The 18,247-nt window shown below is 42.8% G+C and overlaps 1 protein-coding gene across 1 annotated transcript in view; it reads left to right on the top strand.

The window, feature by feature from the left end:
* Positions 1-18,247, top strand: part of RNF19A (ring finger protein 19A, RBR E3 ubiquitin protein ligase) — a 104,896-nt gene that overhangs the window by 60,675 nt on the left and 25,974 nt on the right. The window contains exons 7-8 of the mRNA XM_030217305.1: positions 4,841-5,002; positions 10,093-10,306. Of these exons, the coding sequence (XP_030073165.1) occupies positions 4,841-5,002; positions 10,093-10,306 (376 nt within the window). The remainder of the gene's footprint in view (positions 1-4,840; positions 5,003-10,092; positions 10,307-18,247) is intronic.

The raw sequence follows: 18,247 nt of genomic DNA, 5'->3' as shown, positions 1-18,247 counted from the left end.
TCTGCTTGTATCATCAGAGCTCGCAGATTATGAACTTCCTTGCTTAGACTACGGGCGTTTGTGGTCATTGCTTTCCAGCTACATTTCAGTGGCAGTCTCATCTTCTCTTTTGTTTTTTCAGTCTCACTCTGAGTTGGTAAGAAGTGATTTGCTAACATTGTTTTCATTGTTTTCTTTGCTTTTTCATCGTTTTCATTGCTTTCTTTTTCTACTGTCACATCTTGTCTTTTGCTGGGCGTGACCACTGGAAGCGACCTGCATTCATATGCCACCCCTGCCTTCTAGTATAAACGCCTATTGTCTGAACTTACCAAGGATTTTTCCTGCCAGTGAGATGCAGCCCATTGTTACAATATATAGTCTTTTGTTTTTCCATGTTTTGCCCCATCCTCCTATGTACCTAAAACTTTCTTAATGACATCAGGCTTTGAGCTATCTATTGAAGCTCTCGATATTTTGTAAACTTTTCTCTCCCTTTCCAAAATTAAGTAGTACTTCAGAAAAAGCTATCATTTGTACCAAAGGTTTTAACCTCCTCCCCCAGCTTGCAAAAAGCTCTCTGCGCTACATGGAGGCATATTTTCAAAGCACTTAGCCTTCCAAAGTTCCATAGAAACCTATGGAACTTTGGAATAGAGAGTTGCACGGGGACAGAAATCCTACCCATCCCCGCCCGTCCCTGCTGGAATCTTACCCGTCCCCACCCATCCCCGCTGGAATCTTACCCGTCCCCACCCATCCCCGCAAAAATTAAAACCATCCCAACCCGTCCCCACCCGTCCCCGCAAGAATTTAACCCATCCCCACCCATCCCCGTAAGAATTTAACAGTACATAAAAGAAAGTTCCAGTCAGCTCCCTTTCTGGATTTGAGCCACAGCACTGTAGGCAAGGAAGGAATAGAAGTTGAAACTTGGAACACTCTGGTGCGCACATGTAAGATTTGTCTCTGATTCACTGACAGTGTGTGCTGAGGATGAGTCCATTCACGCCACATGCACGCGCCAGTAGGTCAGGTGACATCTGATTCTCGTGCCTGTGTCAGAGCTGAGGTCTGTGCACCAGCCTGGGAGCAAAGAGGATTAACAGTAACATAGTAAGTGACAGCAAATAGACCTGAACGGTCCATCCACTCTGCCCAATAGTCACACTCATGATCAATTCATCATTAAATCAACGAGTGTGATATTATATACTTGATTATGGTCTTTCTTTCATGTTTCTGGAACAAAGACTACAGGAGTCTATCTGGCCCCATCCTTATGTTCCAACTGCTGGAGTTACCATCGAAGCCCACTCCAGCCTATTCATGTTCTCATTTGTGGGACACAGACCGAAAAAGTCTGTCCAATACTGTCCTTATGTTCCAGCCACTGAAGTTGCTGTCTAAGCCCTTTCCAGCCCATCCTACACCAGATTGCCATGTATGAGACACAGACCATACAAGTCTGCCAGGTATCAGCTCTAGTTCATCACAGCCAGAGTCGCCATCTAAGTGTCACTTGACATATCCACACACACATGCAGCCATTTAAGGTTAGCTTTTATATAACTTCCATTTTCTAATTAGAGATCCTCTGTGTTCATCCCACGCCTTTTTGAATTCCGTCATCATTTGTGACTCTACCACCTCCTTAACGGAAGACTTTCCACATTTATGCTGTTAAAGCAAGGAAGAAGAGGAGGAAGAGACAGCGCTCAAATAAATTGGTATTCGGTAGATGAGAGGCTAGTGCAGGTGCAGCTTACACTTCCACGGGAAGCCCACAGAACTGGTTCCATCCCGCGGGAACCCCGCAGGAACTGCCTCCGTCCCCGCGGGAACCCCGCAGAAGTGCTTCCATCCCCGCGGGAACCCCGCAGGAACTGCCTCCGTCCCTGCGGGAATCCCGCGGGTTCCGCGGGATTCCCGCGGGGACGGAAGCCGTGCAGCTCTCTACTTTGGAAGCTAAGTGCTTTGAAAATATGCCTCATGGGGTATTATTGGCTAGGTCATTTACTCCTAGGTGGATAAGAACATCAGTGTTGGACTCCTTAGTTTGTTCTCTGATTTTAATCAGTATTTGCCTGGTACTCCTTGTAGCTGAGGATCCTGGAAGCATTTCACTTTGTTGGGCCCCTTGAACTGTATTCCAAAGTTAATGCCTCTGAAAATGGAATTCCCTAGCAGCAACAGTTTTCTGGTATGAGCTAGCTTGCTTATGTATTTATTTATTTATTGACTAGCCGTTAAGCCCGTAAAAACGGGCAAGATTTCCAGCTACCCTCCTCGCCGCCACTCCCTCCCCCCTCCGTGCCGGGCCCCCTGCACTGACCTGACAGCGCCTCTCACCTCCGTGTGAAAGCGCTGCAGGCAGCAGCAGATCGCTCTGCTGCTGCCTGCAGCGCTTGCACACGGAGGTGAGAGGCGCAGTCAGGTCAGTGCAGGGGGCCCAGTGCGGAGGAGAGCGGGGGTGGAGGTTGGTTCGCGCGATTTTCGTTTCCAGGCGGCAGCGTCCGACAGTGACTCCGACTCCGTTTCCCTCTCTGTTCTGACGTCATGACGTCTTGACGCGAGGGCGGGACAGAGAGGGAAGTCTGTACTGCGCATTTGCAGGTGAGTCGGTCACTTGCCGTTTATATGTTTGATATTTATTTATTGATTGATTCATTCATTCATTCATTCATTCATTCATTTATTCAGACAGACAGACCTACTTACCTGGCAGTTTCCTTCTGGATTGTGTTTGCTTCTAGTTCAGTGGGGACCAGTGCTGAATCTCATGTCACGAGCTTTTATTTGTGGAGGAGTAGCTTAATGGTTAGCTCAGAATGCTGAGAGCTAGTTGTACTGGATTTGATTCTCACTGTAGTCACTATGACCCTGGGCAAGTCACTTAACCCTCTATTACCCCAGATAAAGAAAAACTTTGATTTTGAACCCACTAGGGACAGAGAGAATACCTGTATGTAATGTGTAAACTGCTTTCAGGTGTACCACAGAAAGGCTTTATATAAAGAATCCAGTGATCTAATCTAACCACCTAGGAACATATCGTCAGTAGTGACACCTAGATCCTTTTCCTAGTCAGTGACTTCTAATGTGACTTCCAGGTTTGCAGAGATTGAATTCAGTTTCTCTGACTCATCAGCATTGAATACCATTTCTGGCACCGATATCTCTCCATGTCTTTCTTGGTGAAGACAGAAGCAAAGAATTAATTTCATCTCTCCACTATGGCTTTGTCTTCCCTGAGTGCCCTTTTTACCCCTCGGTCATCTAGCAGTCCAACTGATTCTTTTGCTGACATCTTGCTTCTAATATACCTTAAAAAAAAAAAAAGTTTTTATGTGTTTTTTGCCTCCAGTTCAATCTTCTTTTCAAAGTTCTCTTTGCCTTCCTTATCAGCGCTTTGCATTTAACTTGCCATCCTTGTACTCTATCCTATTACTTTCAGTTGAATCATTCTTTCATATTCTGAAGGATTTTCTTTTAGCTCTAATAGCATCACATCACTTTTTAACCATGCCGGCTGTCATTGGTCTTCCTTCCTCCTTTTTTATTACATGAAATATGTTTGGCCTGGGCTTCCAGGATGGTATTTTTGAACAGCATCCATGCCTGATGTAAAATTTTGACCTTTGCAGTGCTTCTGTGAGTTTGTTTTTTCACCATTCTTCTCATTTTATCATAGTCTCCTTTTTGAAAGTTAAATGCTAGCCTATTGGATTTCCTGTGTGTACTTACTCCAGAGCTTATATCAAATCTGATCATGTTATGATCACTGTTCTCAAGCGGCCCGAACACCATTACCTTCTGTATCAGATCATGCGCTCCACAAAGAACTAGGTCTAGAATTGTTCCCCATCTTGTTGGTTCCTGAACCAGGTGCTCCATAAAGGTGAAAGGGGATAGACTCAGGTAACCTGAGGAAATACTTCTTCATGGAAAGGGTGGTGAATTAATGGAACGGCCTTTCGGTGGGAGTTGTGGAGATGGAAACAGTATCTGAATTCAAGAGAGCTTGGGACAAGTACATAGGATCTCTAAGGGAGTACTAAGGAGAGTAGATAGCATGGATGGGCAGACTGAAATAGGCTATATGGTCATTATCTACATTTTTCTCTCTTTTTGCCAAAGCTGGGACCTTCGTGGCCTGATCCATAATGCTACCTTATAATTCTGTCTTATTGATGTTCCATTATAATGTTGCTCTATGCTGGGGTGTTGTGTCGCTGCACTATAGCCTTGGTTTATTGAGTTGGTATCTATAATGCTGTTGCATGAGATTAGTGAATAATGCTGTTCAAATTTTGTAGATCTGCTTTGTCAATACTATCTATACCTGCAAGCATAGGAGCCAACTTTTCAAAATTATTGGGGGTCCTAAGCCCAATGGAAATAACACCTCTCTGGACACATACAAGGAATTTTCTCAATATTGGGGGTGCTCAAGCACCCACAAAGCTGGCTCCTATGCCTGCAAATTCCAGGACTGCACCATACCTTATGCTCTGTGTTTTCTGCCTCCATCTTCAGGTTGGGGGGACATAACCTACTCATTTGGACTGGTCTAGCAGGACTTAAGGAAAGGAAATTAGCACATAAGAACAAATTTCACTTGAAGTGTAACAAATATTCTTTTGTCTGATAACATGGTGTTTGACTTAGGTCTTCATGTCGTTCCAGATGGCAGTTTGCTATGAACTAGGTGCTCATAAAATTTAATTTCAGCTCACACAATTTGAATGTACCTTTTACAATGCTTACAAAGAAGCCTTAGTAATTTCCTCAGTATAAGAAAATAATTTTAATGTGCTTTTAGTTATACATCCAACATGGTACCTTGCTCTCTTTGTAGGTATTGGTGTTCCTATTATGTTGGCTTATGTATATGGAGTTGTTCCTATCTCTCTGTGTCGAAGTGGAGGTTGCGGTGTGTCTGCAGGCAATGGAAAAGGAGTCCGAATAGAATTTGATGATGAAAATGATATAAATGTTGGTGGCATTAATACTGCAATAGGTAATTATTTGTTTGTTTGTTTGTTTGGTGAACCACCTATCCTGTTGGTTCAGGGTATTGTACAAATGTCAGTTATACATCCATCATAAACAGAATCTAGTATTAGATATAATAAAAACAATACAGATCATAAGTACATAAGTATTGCCATACTGGGACAGACCAAAGGTCCATCAAGTCCAGCATCCTGTTTCCAACAGTGGCCAATCTAAGTCACAAATACCTGGCAAGAGCCCAATAAAGTTCAATACATTTTATGCTCCTTATCCCAGAAATAAGCAGTGGATTTTCCCCAAGTCATTTTAATAATGGTCTATGGACTTTTCCTTTAGGAAGCCGTCCAAATCTTTTTTTAAACCCCGCTAAGCTAACTGCCTTTATCACATTCTCTGTCAACGAATTCCAGAGTTTAATTACACGTTGAGTGAAGAAAGATTTTCTCTGATTTGTTTTAAATTTACTACTTTGTCGCTTCATTGCATGCCCCCTAGTTCTAGCATAGCGCTAATAAGAGGGGGTATCCTTGAAAAAACCGCTCGGTGGTGAAACATGATTCATGTCGGAGCAAAATCCCTCTGAAGCCAACACTACTTTTCGCTCATAAAGCTAAGTAAATTTATACTATACCAAATGTTCAAATGTATAAGAACAAAGAAAGTACAAAGAAAAAATTGTTTTCATTAAAACATATATGAATAAACCAAGGGGACCAGTGACGATTTGGGAGACTTTAAGCGCTTAACCGTAACATAATTGGTTTGCTTGAACCCTCACACTGAGGTCTCAGATAGATACTAACATGCGAGTGATAAACCAACAGGAGAAAGCACAACATAAGCAACGCAGACATTCTATTATTATATTCATATTAGATATAATTGTTTGCAAAAAAAAAAAGCCTAGGTCTGATTTACTTGACTAAATAAAGGCAAACATTGTAGACATCTTAGAGACCTGGTGGAGGTAGAATAGCCAATGACACACTAGGATATCAGGATATAAAATATATATATATTTAAAAACACAGAGGACAAGTTAAATTGGTAGAGGGATGTCACTGTATATTAAGAATGATAATGCAGACAGTGAAATGCTAATAGAAATTAGAAAACCAAATAACATTGGCAACACAATAATGGAAATTTCAATTATCCCAGTGTTGAACAGGTAAATGTCTCATCAGGCCAAGCTAGAGAGCCACTTCCTCACTGCAGGAGCTGGAACAAGGGGTAATGGTGATAGGGCTGTTTGGCCCTAGCAGTGATAGTCCCTGTTTCCTCTAATCCAGTGGTTCCCAAACCTGATCCTGGAGGCACCCCAGCCAGACAGGTTTTTGGGATATCCACAATGAGTATTCATGAGAGACATTTGCATGCAATGGAGGCAATGCATGCAAATATCTCTCATGTATATTCATTATGGATATCCCAAAAACCTGACTGGCTGGGGTGCCTCCCGGACCAGGTTTAGAAACCACTGCTCTAATCTGTTCAGGAGTCCTCCAACTTCATAGCTGCCTGGGGGGCGGGGACAACCTTCAATATTGTGTTTTAAATCATTAGACACAGACATGTTACCTGGAGTCTGGCAGAGCTTGTCTGTCCCTCACTATTAAAAATGTGATAGTGAAACAGCACCCTCCACTGGCAGGACTGTAAGTGGAGGACTCCCTCTCTGCTTAGAGGGAACAGTGGTGATAGTGCTATCAAATTTGACATAACCACTGGAGGAAGGACATTAAGAAAAAAATACTGCAGTAGCATTTCACTTTAATGAAAGACTATGAAAGCATTAGATAAAACTAAAAGGAACATTTGTAAAAGTTAGGTTTACATGAGGCACAAGAGATTGTTTGAAAGTACCGTGTTGAAGGCCTATGCACTAGAAATGGTCAAAGGAAGGCCATACTGGCAGCATGGTTCAGTTCTGGAGTGAAGGAGTTGCGTAGTGGTTAGTGCAGCGCATAAAGATAGGACAACTTTTTATGCGGTCCTATTTATACGCGAAACCTGATCAGTTAGGTCTGAATATTGGAACCTAACAGGACTCTGGCTCCAGAGTCCCCTACAAAGCCAGCTTTAAGTTCAGTGCTAACATTAAATGCCGCCGAAAATGACCAGATAGCTGCGACCAAGCAAGTTAACCATTCAGCGGCTGTTTCCAGCCAGTTAATTCACTTTGAATATTGGCCAGAATATTTATAGCAGCCATTCACAACTCAGTCCTTGGGGGCACATCTAGTCCTATTGGGCTTTCAGGATATCCACAGTGAATATTCATGAGTTAGGTTTGCGTGTACTTCCTCAATTGCATGCAGATCTAACTCATGAATACTTATTATGGATATCCTGAAAACTTGATGGGACTAGGTGTGCCTCAAGGACTGGGTTAGGATGGCTGATTTATATAGAGTTAAGAGTTTTGTTATTGCGAAAACTACCTGCTAATATTGGTGGAGTTTTCCTGTTGTAATTTGATTATTTGAATATACTTCACTCCTTCATAGTTATTTATACAGTTCATCATTAATTTCCTAGAAAACCTCATGAATATAGAATCATTGTGACGCTGTTCACTTTACACTTTTGCTATCTAACACCATTGTGACAGGATTTATAGGATATTGACCCTCATCCTTAAGAAAGGTTCCTCTTTACGTAGCTTGGGCCACCTTAAAAGCACAGATCCCACCCTAGGAGGAAGTAAGCCGGGAGGGGTGGAGTCACGACCAGGGAATTCAAAAGGCAGGGCCAGGCAGAAGGGAAAGAGGCCCAGGGAGGAAAGACGTGAATCCCCACTGTGTGCTGCAGAAGCGCCCTTTCAGTAATCGTAACGTGGCTGAGGTAAGCCATTGTTACTTTTTGGATTGACTTTTCCAAGACTGTTTTGCGGTCTGGCAGGAGCCAAACCTGGAGTCTGGGGAGGAACCTGTATACATATTTTAATTCTCTCCTCCATCTCTCCATATCCAGCAATTTTCCTTTCTCCCCTGCCCCCTCCATCCATCCATGTCCAGCATCTCTCCCCTGCCCCCTCCATCCATCGAGGTCCAGCAGTTGTGCTCTCACCCCTGCCCTCCCCTCCATCCATCCATGTCTAGCAGTTCTCTCCCCTTCCCTCCCCTCCTCTCCACATCGAGCAGTTCTCCTCTTCCCTCCCCTCCTCTCCACATCGAGCAATTCTTCTCTCCCCTGCCTTCCCCTCCTCTCCGTGTCCAGCGATCTCTTCTCTCCCCCTCCCATCCATGTCCAGCGATTCTCCCTGCCCTCCCTCAGCTCCCCGACAGCCTTCCTCTCCATTCCTTCCTGCCCCCCCTCCCCTGCACATTTAAACGTTTTATTTTCCTTGCAGTGACGGCAGTGAAGCACACAACACAGCGGGCTCGCCTCCAGCCTTTCTCTTCCCTCACTCAGTGTGCCGCCCTTGTGGAAACAGGAAATATATCATTGCAAGAAGGCGGGACACTGAGTGAGGGAATGGAAAGGCTGGAGGCGAGCCCGCTGTGTTGTGTGGTTCACTGCCTTCGCTGCGAGGAAAATAAAAGGTTTAAATGTGCAAGGGGGGGGGGGCAGGAAGGAATGAAGAGGAAGCCTGTCTGGGAGCTGAGGGGACCATGCTGATGAATTTGTACCTGATTGTTTCACTTAGTATGATCTAGACCAACCATTTTAACACAGCTCCACAGATTCTGTAATGGTCAAGGATGTTTAGAACGATATTATGATCAAAAGTGTCAAATTCATAGGACATATCAATTTGGAGTATTAATATTTTTTACCAAAGCTAAGTTCTCGTCTAAATTTAGCTAGGAGGGTGGTGAGTACTGTGAGAAGGTCTAAAACCAGATTGTGAGCTATGTAAAATGGAGTGAAGTGGAGATAGTCCATTAGTTGGTGTGTGACTAACCCCTCCATTACCTTTACCAATAATGGGATTGAAGCCACTGGTCTGTAGTTAGAGACAACACTTTTATAGGTTCATCCTTACTTTTTGGTCAAATGTAACCATTTTTGTCTCCATCACTTCCACAAGGTTACATCCATGTGTCACCCTTTCTGTGAAACAGCATTTCCTAAATCTGTGCCATCAGAGTTTTTTCATGACTCTCTTGTTCCCACTGGAATGTTCTTGTGCATTAGCCTTTGAAATATTTAAGTGTTTGTATCATATCTCCTCAGTTTCCTTTGCTCTAGGATACACCTAAATAGTTACCTTCAGTCTCAATTCATGGGACGTTTGGTGCAAGCCTTGCATAAATGTTTAGCCACTATTGTGTACATCTGTTTGGACATATAGCCCCCAAAACTGAACACTTTATTGATAAGGTGTCATCACTAACCCGTACATAGACATTGTCTTTTTGTTTTTTTTTTTGTTCTTCTAGTTATCCTACTTCCTATGCACCCTAGTGTTGATCTGGTTCAAGCCACAACTGTGTTTAAAATCTGCTGTTATGTGTGTTATAATGTAACTAGTAAAAGAGGCCCGTTTCTGAGCAAATGAAACGGGCGCTAGCAAGGTTTTTGTCGGCAACACCCCCCCCCCCCCCCCCCCCCGCCAACCCCTTCGTTGTTGTGGCATTGCTCCGCCCTCAACGTCATGACGTTTGACGCGAGGGCAGGGCCTGTAGCGATTTCCCACCCCCCTGCCTCCCTCCCTCCCTGCCAACCCCTTCGTTGTTCTGCCATTGCTCCTCCCTCGAGGGCGGGGCCCGGAGCGATTTTGGTGGCTTCACTACCACGAACCTTCGAACCTTTTTGAAGGAAGTCAGGGCTTGGCTTCTCTGACGTCACTGTCTTCAGAACGTTGAGGGTGAGTTTTCTATATATAGATAATGGTATTACTGTTATGAAAGCATGATACTTAGTAACAGAAGTGTTCCGAACAGTTGTTTTTTTCCATACTTTAGGACATGATTGTTACGGAAATTATCTATAATTTGAGGCCCCATGTCAGAAACCTGACAGCTGTTAGGAAAGGTTAATCCTAACAATGTGGTGTGGTGTGAGAGGAAGTGATGAAATAAACGTGTTGATGGTAATGGTAGCTTAATTAAAATAATCTACATAAATCTTTTATGTTTTATCTAGATACTACATCAGTAGCGGAGGCACGTCACAACCCCAGTATAGGGGAAGGAAGTGTTGGAGGATTGACCGGTAGCCTGAGTGCTAGTGGCAGTCATATGGATAGAATAGGAGCAATTCGAGATAATCTGAGTGAAACTGCTAGCACCATGGCATTAGCTGGAGCCAGTATAACCGGAAGTCTCTCAGGAAGTGCAATGGTTAACTGTTTTAACAGGTAAAGAAAAATCCATAGTTAATTCGCAAAAGTACAGCCAGTGCTTTTGAAGCTAGAGTGCACAAATATTCTAGCTGTGTGTGTTTTTGTACCTATATTGCCCCCATGTGTCTTTATCAGGCAGATATGCTCTGCTTTAGTCTTTTTTTTTTCTGTAGTTTAGCATGGGCTTCGTACAATATGCACTTGTAAACTGAAGTGGAAGATGACTTTTTTTTTTTGGGGGGGGGGGGGGGGGCTCATATTACCTGTTGATGTTTTTCCACATTCCAGGTGCATATTTAATTGCAAGGATGCAGTCTGCTGTAATCAAAAACACTATTTTCATATTTTTAGCTTTAAAAAAAATAAGTTGTAAATTTTTTTTCATCCTATGTCATGGTGTTCTTTAGCATTATAGACCCTGCTTTTTACTTCATGTATACACCATCTTAGAATTTGTACTACCTGGCCTTTATCAAGAAGATGTTCAGGCCATTTTTTTTTTTATTGCTGAACTGTTGCTGTGAGTTACAGTTCAGACTCCTCTTATTCACTTACAAGCGCATTCACTCTGCAGCTCCTTAGTACCTCTCCATTCTTATCTCTCCGTACACTCCTGCCTGGGAAGTCATCAGTAAATCTCTTTCTGTACCCTTTTCCTTCAACTCTAGACTCTGTTCCTTTTAACTTGCAGCACTGTTTGACTGGAATAGACTTCTCAAGTCAGTACATCAAGCTCTATCTTTGGCTGTATTCAAATCTAGGCTGAAAGGCCACATTTTTGAGGCTGCTTTTAACTCCTAACTCCTATTCACTTGTTCAGTGCCCATGTCTGTTTTAATCATTCCCATCATAAGTAATTCCCTAATCCCTTATTTGTCCTGTTTGTTTTGATTAGATTGTAAACTCTGTCGAGCAGGGACTCTTGCGTGTTTAGTGTACAGCACTGCGTATGTCTAGTAATGCTATTGAAATTAGTAGTAGTAGAGTTTTCTTAATAAATGCTTGAAACTTTATCATTAGCAGATCTTCAACCAGATAGTTGAAATAGTCCCTGGCAGCACAGTAGTGCAGATGATGGCCGAGTTTTTTAAATATTGTTGTAAATTCCTGTTCCTTAGCATCTGCAGCAAATTAATCCAGAGACTTGTGGGTTGTATCCATCTACAAGCAGGTGGAGATAGAGATCACCGACTTGAACACAGTTATATAGGGTGATAGCTCCTCCCATAGTATATCTCTATCTCCAGCAGGCGGACGGATGGAATTCCAGTAGCTCCTGGATTCATCAGTTTTGGGGGCTCCTGATTTAGGTCACCTAGTTCATTGGAGCATGGGGGTGTTCTGACTGTTTGGCACCGGCTTTGGGGTGTACACCTGGTCACCCCAGGTCCCTCCCACCCTGTCATCGCCTCAGGTGCCCTTGCATAGCCAGCCAGCTTCAGTGTTGTTCTCTCAGAGTTGCTAAAAATAAAAGAAGACTCAATTGCTTAATTTGGCTGTCATTAAAAAAAAACCCAAAACAACAAAACACTTAGAAAGCAGACAACAGTGCAGGGGAGAAAAGCAACATTCCACTGTGAGTGTCTAGCTGCCTGGGAGAGCTGGTGTTTTGATGGGCCCGAGTTTGGAGGTGAGGCACTGGCTGCATAGGGTGAGTGTGCCTTTAAATTTTCCCTTCCTTCACGGTTTGTTAGTGCTTCTCTGGGATGGCTGCTGAATCTGTGAAGCGTTGTGGGAAGTGGTGAGCATTGCCAGGTTTGTGTTCAGGGGGATACACGGAGGCCATCTCTGTGGATGGCGGGCTAGTTTCCCACATGGGAGATTTGCGGGCGCAACCTCCTCAGGTGCAGGTCAGCACAGCTCTGTAGCATGCACTTGTGGCCATTTTGGCACCTTCCCTGGCAGTGCCATCGATTCGGCACAATGCCAAAGATCTCAGGTAGGCTGTGGGGTCCGGACACTTGTCGCTTCATTAAGGGGGGATGGACCCCAGGTGCTTCAGTGGCTGGGGAACCTTTTTCTCTCAATCTTGTTCTCTTGCTGCATAAAGTCTATCTTTTTAAAAAGATACAGTAGCTTGCAGCTTCCATATTCTAGGAACACTTGTAGAGAGTCTGCCTGTGCCTTGAAGGGGACCAATGACCGCACCTCAGACATAGCCCCCGGAAAAGAGGCGGCGTTTGGGGGCTATGTCTGTGGTGGAGTCGTTGGAGGAAGAGGGGGAGATCTTGGCTCAGGAACCCAGTGATCCCATAGCGGTGCATATTTTTCACAAGGAGGAGCTACCCTCCTTGATTGTCAAAGCACTGAAGGCCCTCAGTATTTCTTCTGAGGAGCCTGTGACCCTGGCCACGGCTAACCCTAAGATGGCCAGCCCTCTCGAGCTTTTCCCTTGCAAGAGGCAATTGAGGAGCTCATCTTGGCTCAATGGGCTACACCGTTCTCAGAGTGGCTTAAGGCTATGGGCCTGGCTGTACCCAGACCCTCAAGACCTTTGTAGAAGTTTAAACGACCTAGGGTGGACATGTTGACGGCGGCAGTCATCAAGAAGACTACGCTGTCGGTGGAGGGAGGTGTTCCCTTGAAGGATGTGCAGGACAGGAAGCTAGATGCTTCCTTGAAGCTGGCAGTCGAGATCTCGACCTTTTCCCTCCAGGCAGCTTTCTGCAGTTCTTACATGACGAGGGCATACCTTAGTTGGGTTCAGCAGGCAGTAGAGGCACTTTCAGGCGGTGAAGACCAGCCGTCAGTGGACTACCCATCAATGGAGTCCGGGTTGGCTTATTTGGCATATTTGCTTTATAATCACTGTGCTCCTCCGCAAATCTTTTGGCACTGGCACTCACAGCCAGGCTACTGTTGTGGCTTCGTCACCGGGCTGTGAATGCTGCGCCCAAGAAAGAAAGACAAAACTAAAACCAGACTGGGCAAAGCTTAAAAATGCACGCAGCTCCTACAAAGGGTATGCATGAAGGCCTTGTGGGTACCGGCACAGTAGCAAGCATCGAACAGCACGTTGGTGCAACCTAGGGTCTTATTTTGGCTCGCCTGCTTTGCTACATGATACTACTGGCTATGGGAGGCGCTATCAGTCCTATATCACTGTGTTCAAGTCTGTGATCTCTTCTTTACATGCTGGTAGATGGACACAACCCACAAGTCTCTGGCTTCATCTGCTGTGATTAGAGGAAAGAAAATTATCAGGTAAGACATAATTTTACCTTAGCTAGACAAAAGGGCATTCCTAGCTAAATAAAAAGTTTTAGATCAAAAAGTGGTGAGCAGGTTGACTTAGAGTTCCCTACTGAGGCTGCTGCGGTGAATAGCCATTGTATACTAACAAATGTAGGAGTCAGTATGTCCCCCCCATAACCAATCATGAAACAGCATATGCTGAAATTATAACAGCGCTACTGCAGGACAGAATGCTCAGTGGTCAACAAGGTGATAGAAGAATGGTCAAGATGAAACACAAGTCTGGCACATATTTTATTAAAAGAACAGATACAATGCAGCCGCATTTCAGTTGATACCTGTCTCAGGGGTATAGTTTAAATTTATAAGGTTGCCAAAGAGATAACAGTGATTGCAATTATTGCTGCTAAAGATGGTGCTACCAGTTAAGTTTAGGGGGGCAGTTACTTTTTTTCACATGGGCGATATGGGTGTTGGATAATTTTGTTCCTTAAATAAATGCAGTAATTTAAAGGCTGTTAGTTGCTCAGGTTCTCTTTGTCTATGGTATTACATTTTGCTTAAAAATCAGAACCCATTCAGTGTAATGCATATGCAATAATAGGGGAAATCAGGAGAGGGTAAAAACATTTTTATATCACTGTGCACAGAACGACGTTAAGATAACATCTGGGACACCAAGAAAATTGGGTCAGATTAACAAAACCAATTCCACAGATCACTGCAAATGAACTGCTGAAAAGCTTAGCTGATACTGGACTAGTTGTCAACAGTACATTGTTGCTCACACAGTAATGATTTGTACCGAAGGGTTATTACAAGAAAACCTTTTCTCTGACCTCATCATAAAAGTTCTTATGAGCTCTGCTCAGTGTTAAATACTAAGTCTATTCATAGACTTAAACTTCGGGCTGCTACTGACAAGAGGAAACACCAATCCTTAGTCCACTTCTTTATTTAATCTAGTTGATGACAAGGTGTAACAAATCATTCACTAAAGCTTAGCACACGCTAAAATGGGCTTCTTGGCATTTAGTGCATGCTAAGCTTTAGTAAAAGGGCCCTTTAGTTAGTGAGCCAGATTAAGGATTTTGTACATATAGATTGAGGCTGTGTCTGTGATTAGCCCCTCTCCCAGAGAGGAGGAAGAACTGTCTGGCTGGAAAAAAATTAAATACTGGAACACAGCACTAACAGTGACCATAGCAACAGCAAACAGCCACGGCAGTATAGCAGCAGCAGCTACTGTACATAGGTGTGTAAAAAAAAAAAACCAAAAAATCACTATGGCTTTCTACCCTGAGAGGAAAAAACAAGCAGCAGTTACTGCCTCAACATGGAAAGTTCAGGCCCACTACACGTTGGATCTAAGATCTAAGTACACCTTCCATCTCAATCAATTTTTAGAAAATAATTGGAGGGAGGAGGGATTCTGCTTTTCCCAGCGTGCCCTGAGGCACGCAGTAACTACAGAACTCCAAAAGGCATTGAGATAAAAACACAGGTGTTAATCAGAGGACCGCAGAAATGCAGAGGTCTGAGTCATATATGTAACTTAATAAATATACAAACAAAAACTTTGTCACACACACAGACAGCACAAGCTAGGCAGAGCAAATTATGTAGCTTACCAATAAGAACAAAAGCCATTGTCTAAAGTGTTTAAAAGAAAAATTTAATAAGCCTGAAATGTTTTAGAACAAAGCATTTTGGACTGAAAAAGTGAAAATTAAATAGTTTGGCCACAGCCACACAAGATACATTTGTTGAAAAAAGTTCCATTTAAAGAACATAATACTATATCAGTAGTTAAGAGTGGGGGTGGATCTGTTATTCTTTGGGGTATGCAGTAGCCACTGCAAAGCAAATAGAAATAGAAACTAATAAATCACAGTGAAGAAATTTGAAGATGAAAAGGAATAATTGAAGGATACACGCTTTAAAGAAAGGATGATGGATTCATGGATTGGCCTCCCAGCAGAAGTGGTGGAGACAAGGAAAGTATCTAAATTCAAGAAAGCAAACAAGCACAGAGGATCACTAAGGGAGAGGAAGGGATTGAACAGCTTAGTAGGTGGTATGGATGAACAGAATGGTAGGCCATATGGTCTTTATCAGCCATTATTTTCTGATTTTGTTTCTCTGATAGATGAAGATTTTGGAATAGCTTTTACAGTCTCCAGACTGAATGTTATTGAAAATCTGTAGGAAGATTTCAAACATGCAGTGCATACAAGGAGACCTAAAGATATTTCTGCGCTACAAATGCAAGGAAGAAGGGGGAAGTTCCAAAAGCAAGAATAGGCAAAGATAACAGCCCAAACTCAGACCTATTATGTATTAAAGAGGCCAATGTTAAGGAAAACAATTGCCCCTTACCTCCTGATCCCTTTTTAAAATGAATAGATATCCCTCTCCCCTGGGCTTTCCCAGCCTCTGATCCCAACTTAAATTTTTTTTTTTTTTCTTACATTTGTACCCCGCACTTTCCCACTCATAGCAGGTTCAATGCGGCTTACATATTGTATACAGGTACTTATTTGTACCTGGGGCAATGGAGGGTTAAGTGACTTGCCCAGAGTCACAAGGAGCTGCCTGTGCCTGCAGTGGGAATCGAACCCAGTTCCCCAGGACCAAAGTCCACCACTCTAACCACTAGGCCACTCCTCCCTTATTCCACAGTTCCTTCTTAAAATAAATGCTAACTCCTGGATACCCACCACCCCCAATCACTTATTTAACATTGTGGGATGCCCTCTTCTCCCACCCCTGACACTTATCCCTAGGGTCCATAGGGGAGCAGGAACAATTCCCAGTGGCTCCTTTTTCCAATATGATACCATCTAAGCCTGTAGCAATAGTTATGATACCATTGCTAGGGGTCAGGCTGCCAAATAAGGGAGTGTTAAGCTGAAGACAGCAGTCCAGAAGCAAGACGGGGGTTGTTTTATTTATTTAAGACATTTATACCCCACATTATCCCAAGTTATACTAGAGATCAATGTGGTTAACAATTGAGATTAAGTAGGCAATAATAAGTGTACAACAATCATCTTACATACAGTCAATATTTGAACTATAGAAAAATAATAGAAGATATAGCGTGCACTATTCAGATACGTAGGGACATAGTTCATGTGATATACAAAATAACATGCAAGTTAATCCTGAAATTCGTAAACCATTGATCAGAAACTGAAAAGAAATGTTTTTAATATCTTACAAAACTGTGTGTAATTATGTTGATGTCTAGTAAGATGTTCATTAGCCTTTATAAATTAAGAAAGTACATCAAGAAAATAAAAAAAAAATTAGTTGGAGAGTCAGCGTAGCACCACTGTTTTTTAAGTAAAGTGAGGGGGGAGCCTTTTGAGTCATTGGGTGGCTAAATGTAGGTGCCTACGTAATGCAAGATATTATCTTGCATCAAAGTGCATTATGTGTTGCAGTCCCTGCGATAGATGATGTGTGTTGGTGTGCAGTAAACATTGCAAACCAAGTATCCCATTCTAAGCTACCAATGGAGGGAGAGAGAACCGAGGTTAGTTAGAATGGGTTAATTTCTACTGTCAAATCATTTAGATGTTTCAACTTAATAAATATTGCAGCATATTTTAAGACCTGGGCACAAAAATTACGAAAAGCTTACCAGTCTTGTTACTTGAATTTTTATTTTTCAAAGTGATACCAATTTCAGGAAAAAGGCTTTAACTTCTTGCAGCCTCAGGAAGGAGAGAAAAACTTTCCAGAGTCAAAGGTTTTGCATGCAAAACTTTGTGTTAACATAGAAACACCTACTCTTCCCAGTGTCCTTCCTGGTCTTTTGCACCAAGTTCTACATATATATATATGAGAGGCTGTATATGTGCACTTGGTGCAGAGAACTTCTGGCGCTCAGAATGAGTGTGATCTCTAGATGCTAGAGAAAAACCTGTTGCTTGCTGGATTTCAGTCCACTATGTTTGCTCTGTAAATCCTATCTTATTTGGCTGTTCAATTCAAATTGTGAATTTTTTGATACTTGTGTATCATAACTGATTATCAACTACCTTTCACCTTGCAAATATCTGTTATAGTGAAAAATTGCAGTTCTATACCAGTTGCACTTGGTCAGGAGTTATTTTGATGTCTCCACCATGCACCCTCTTATCAATGCTGTCCAGATTTCACATTTTAACTACTGTAGTATGGTTTACGTAGGCTTCACTTGTACCAACTTGAAAAGATGACAAACTTTCCATAATACAGCAGCTCGTTTTCTTTGCTGTGTCAAAACATATGACTGATGCAAAATAATTGGCTTCCAGCCCATTTCCATATCCAATTTAAGATTCTGATTCTTATTTTTAAAGCACTTTGAAATGATTGTCTGCCCTACTTAGCATCAGCAACCATCCCATATCTATACACATGACTACTTCGTTCATTTAATGATCATTGCCTAGTTCTCACCACATCATCCCAGGCGAGCCTGGAGTCAACCAGATACTTGGCATTTTTTCTTTCTGGCCCTTGCTCTGTGGAACGCACTGTCCCATATTCTACAGGCAGAATTAGTCTACAAGAGTTATAGGGCCCCATTAAAGACTTTTTCCCCCCAATCGGTGTTTGATAAGCCTGAAGTGCAGCTCGAATAGCCACAATGAGTCCCTGCTACCTATCAGTCTATAGTCTTAGAAATGATTTTCTTTATTAGCAACAGTGGTGTTCCTTTCACTTATACATTTAGTACTTTGTAAACCACTTTGATCTTCTCAAAAG

Source organism: Microcaecilia unicolor, chromosome 1 (genome assembly GCF_901765095.1).
Source record: "Microcaecilia unicolor chromosome 1, aMicUni1.1, whole genome shotgun sequence".
NCBI classification, from domain to species: Eukaryota; Metazoa; Chordata; class Amphibia; order Gymnophiona; family Siphonopidae; genus Microcaecilia; species Microcaecilia unicolor.
The sequence above is the reverse complement of the archived record's forward strand: the minus strand, read 5'-3'. Positions and strand labels throughout refer to the sequence as shown.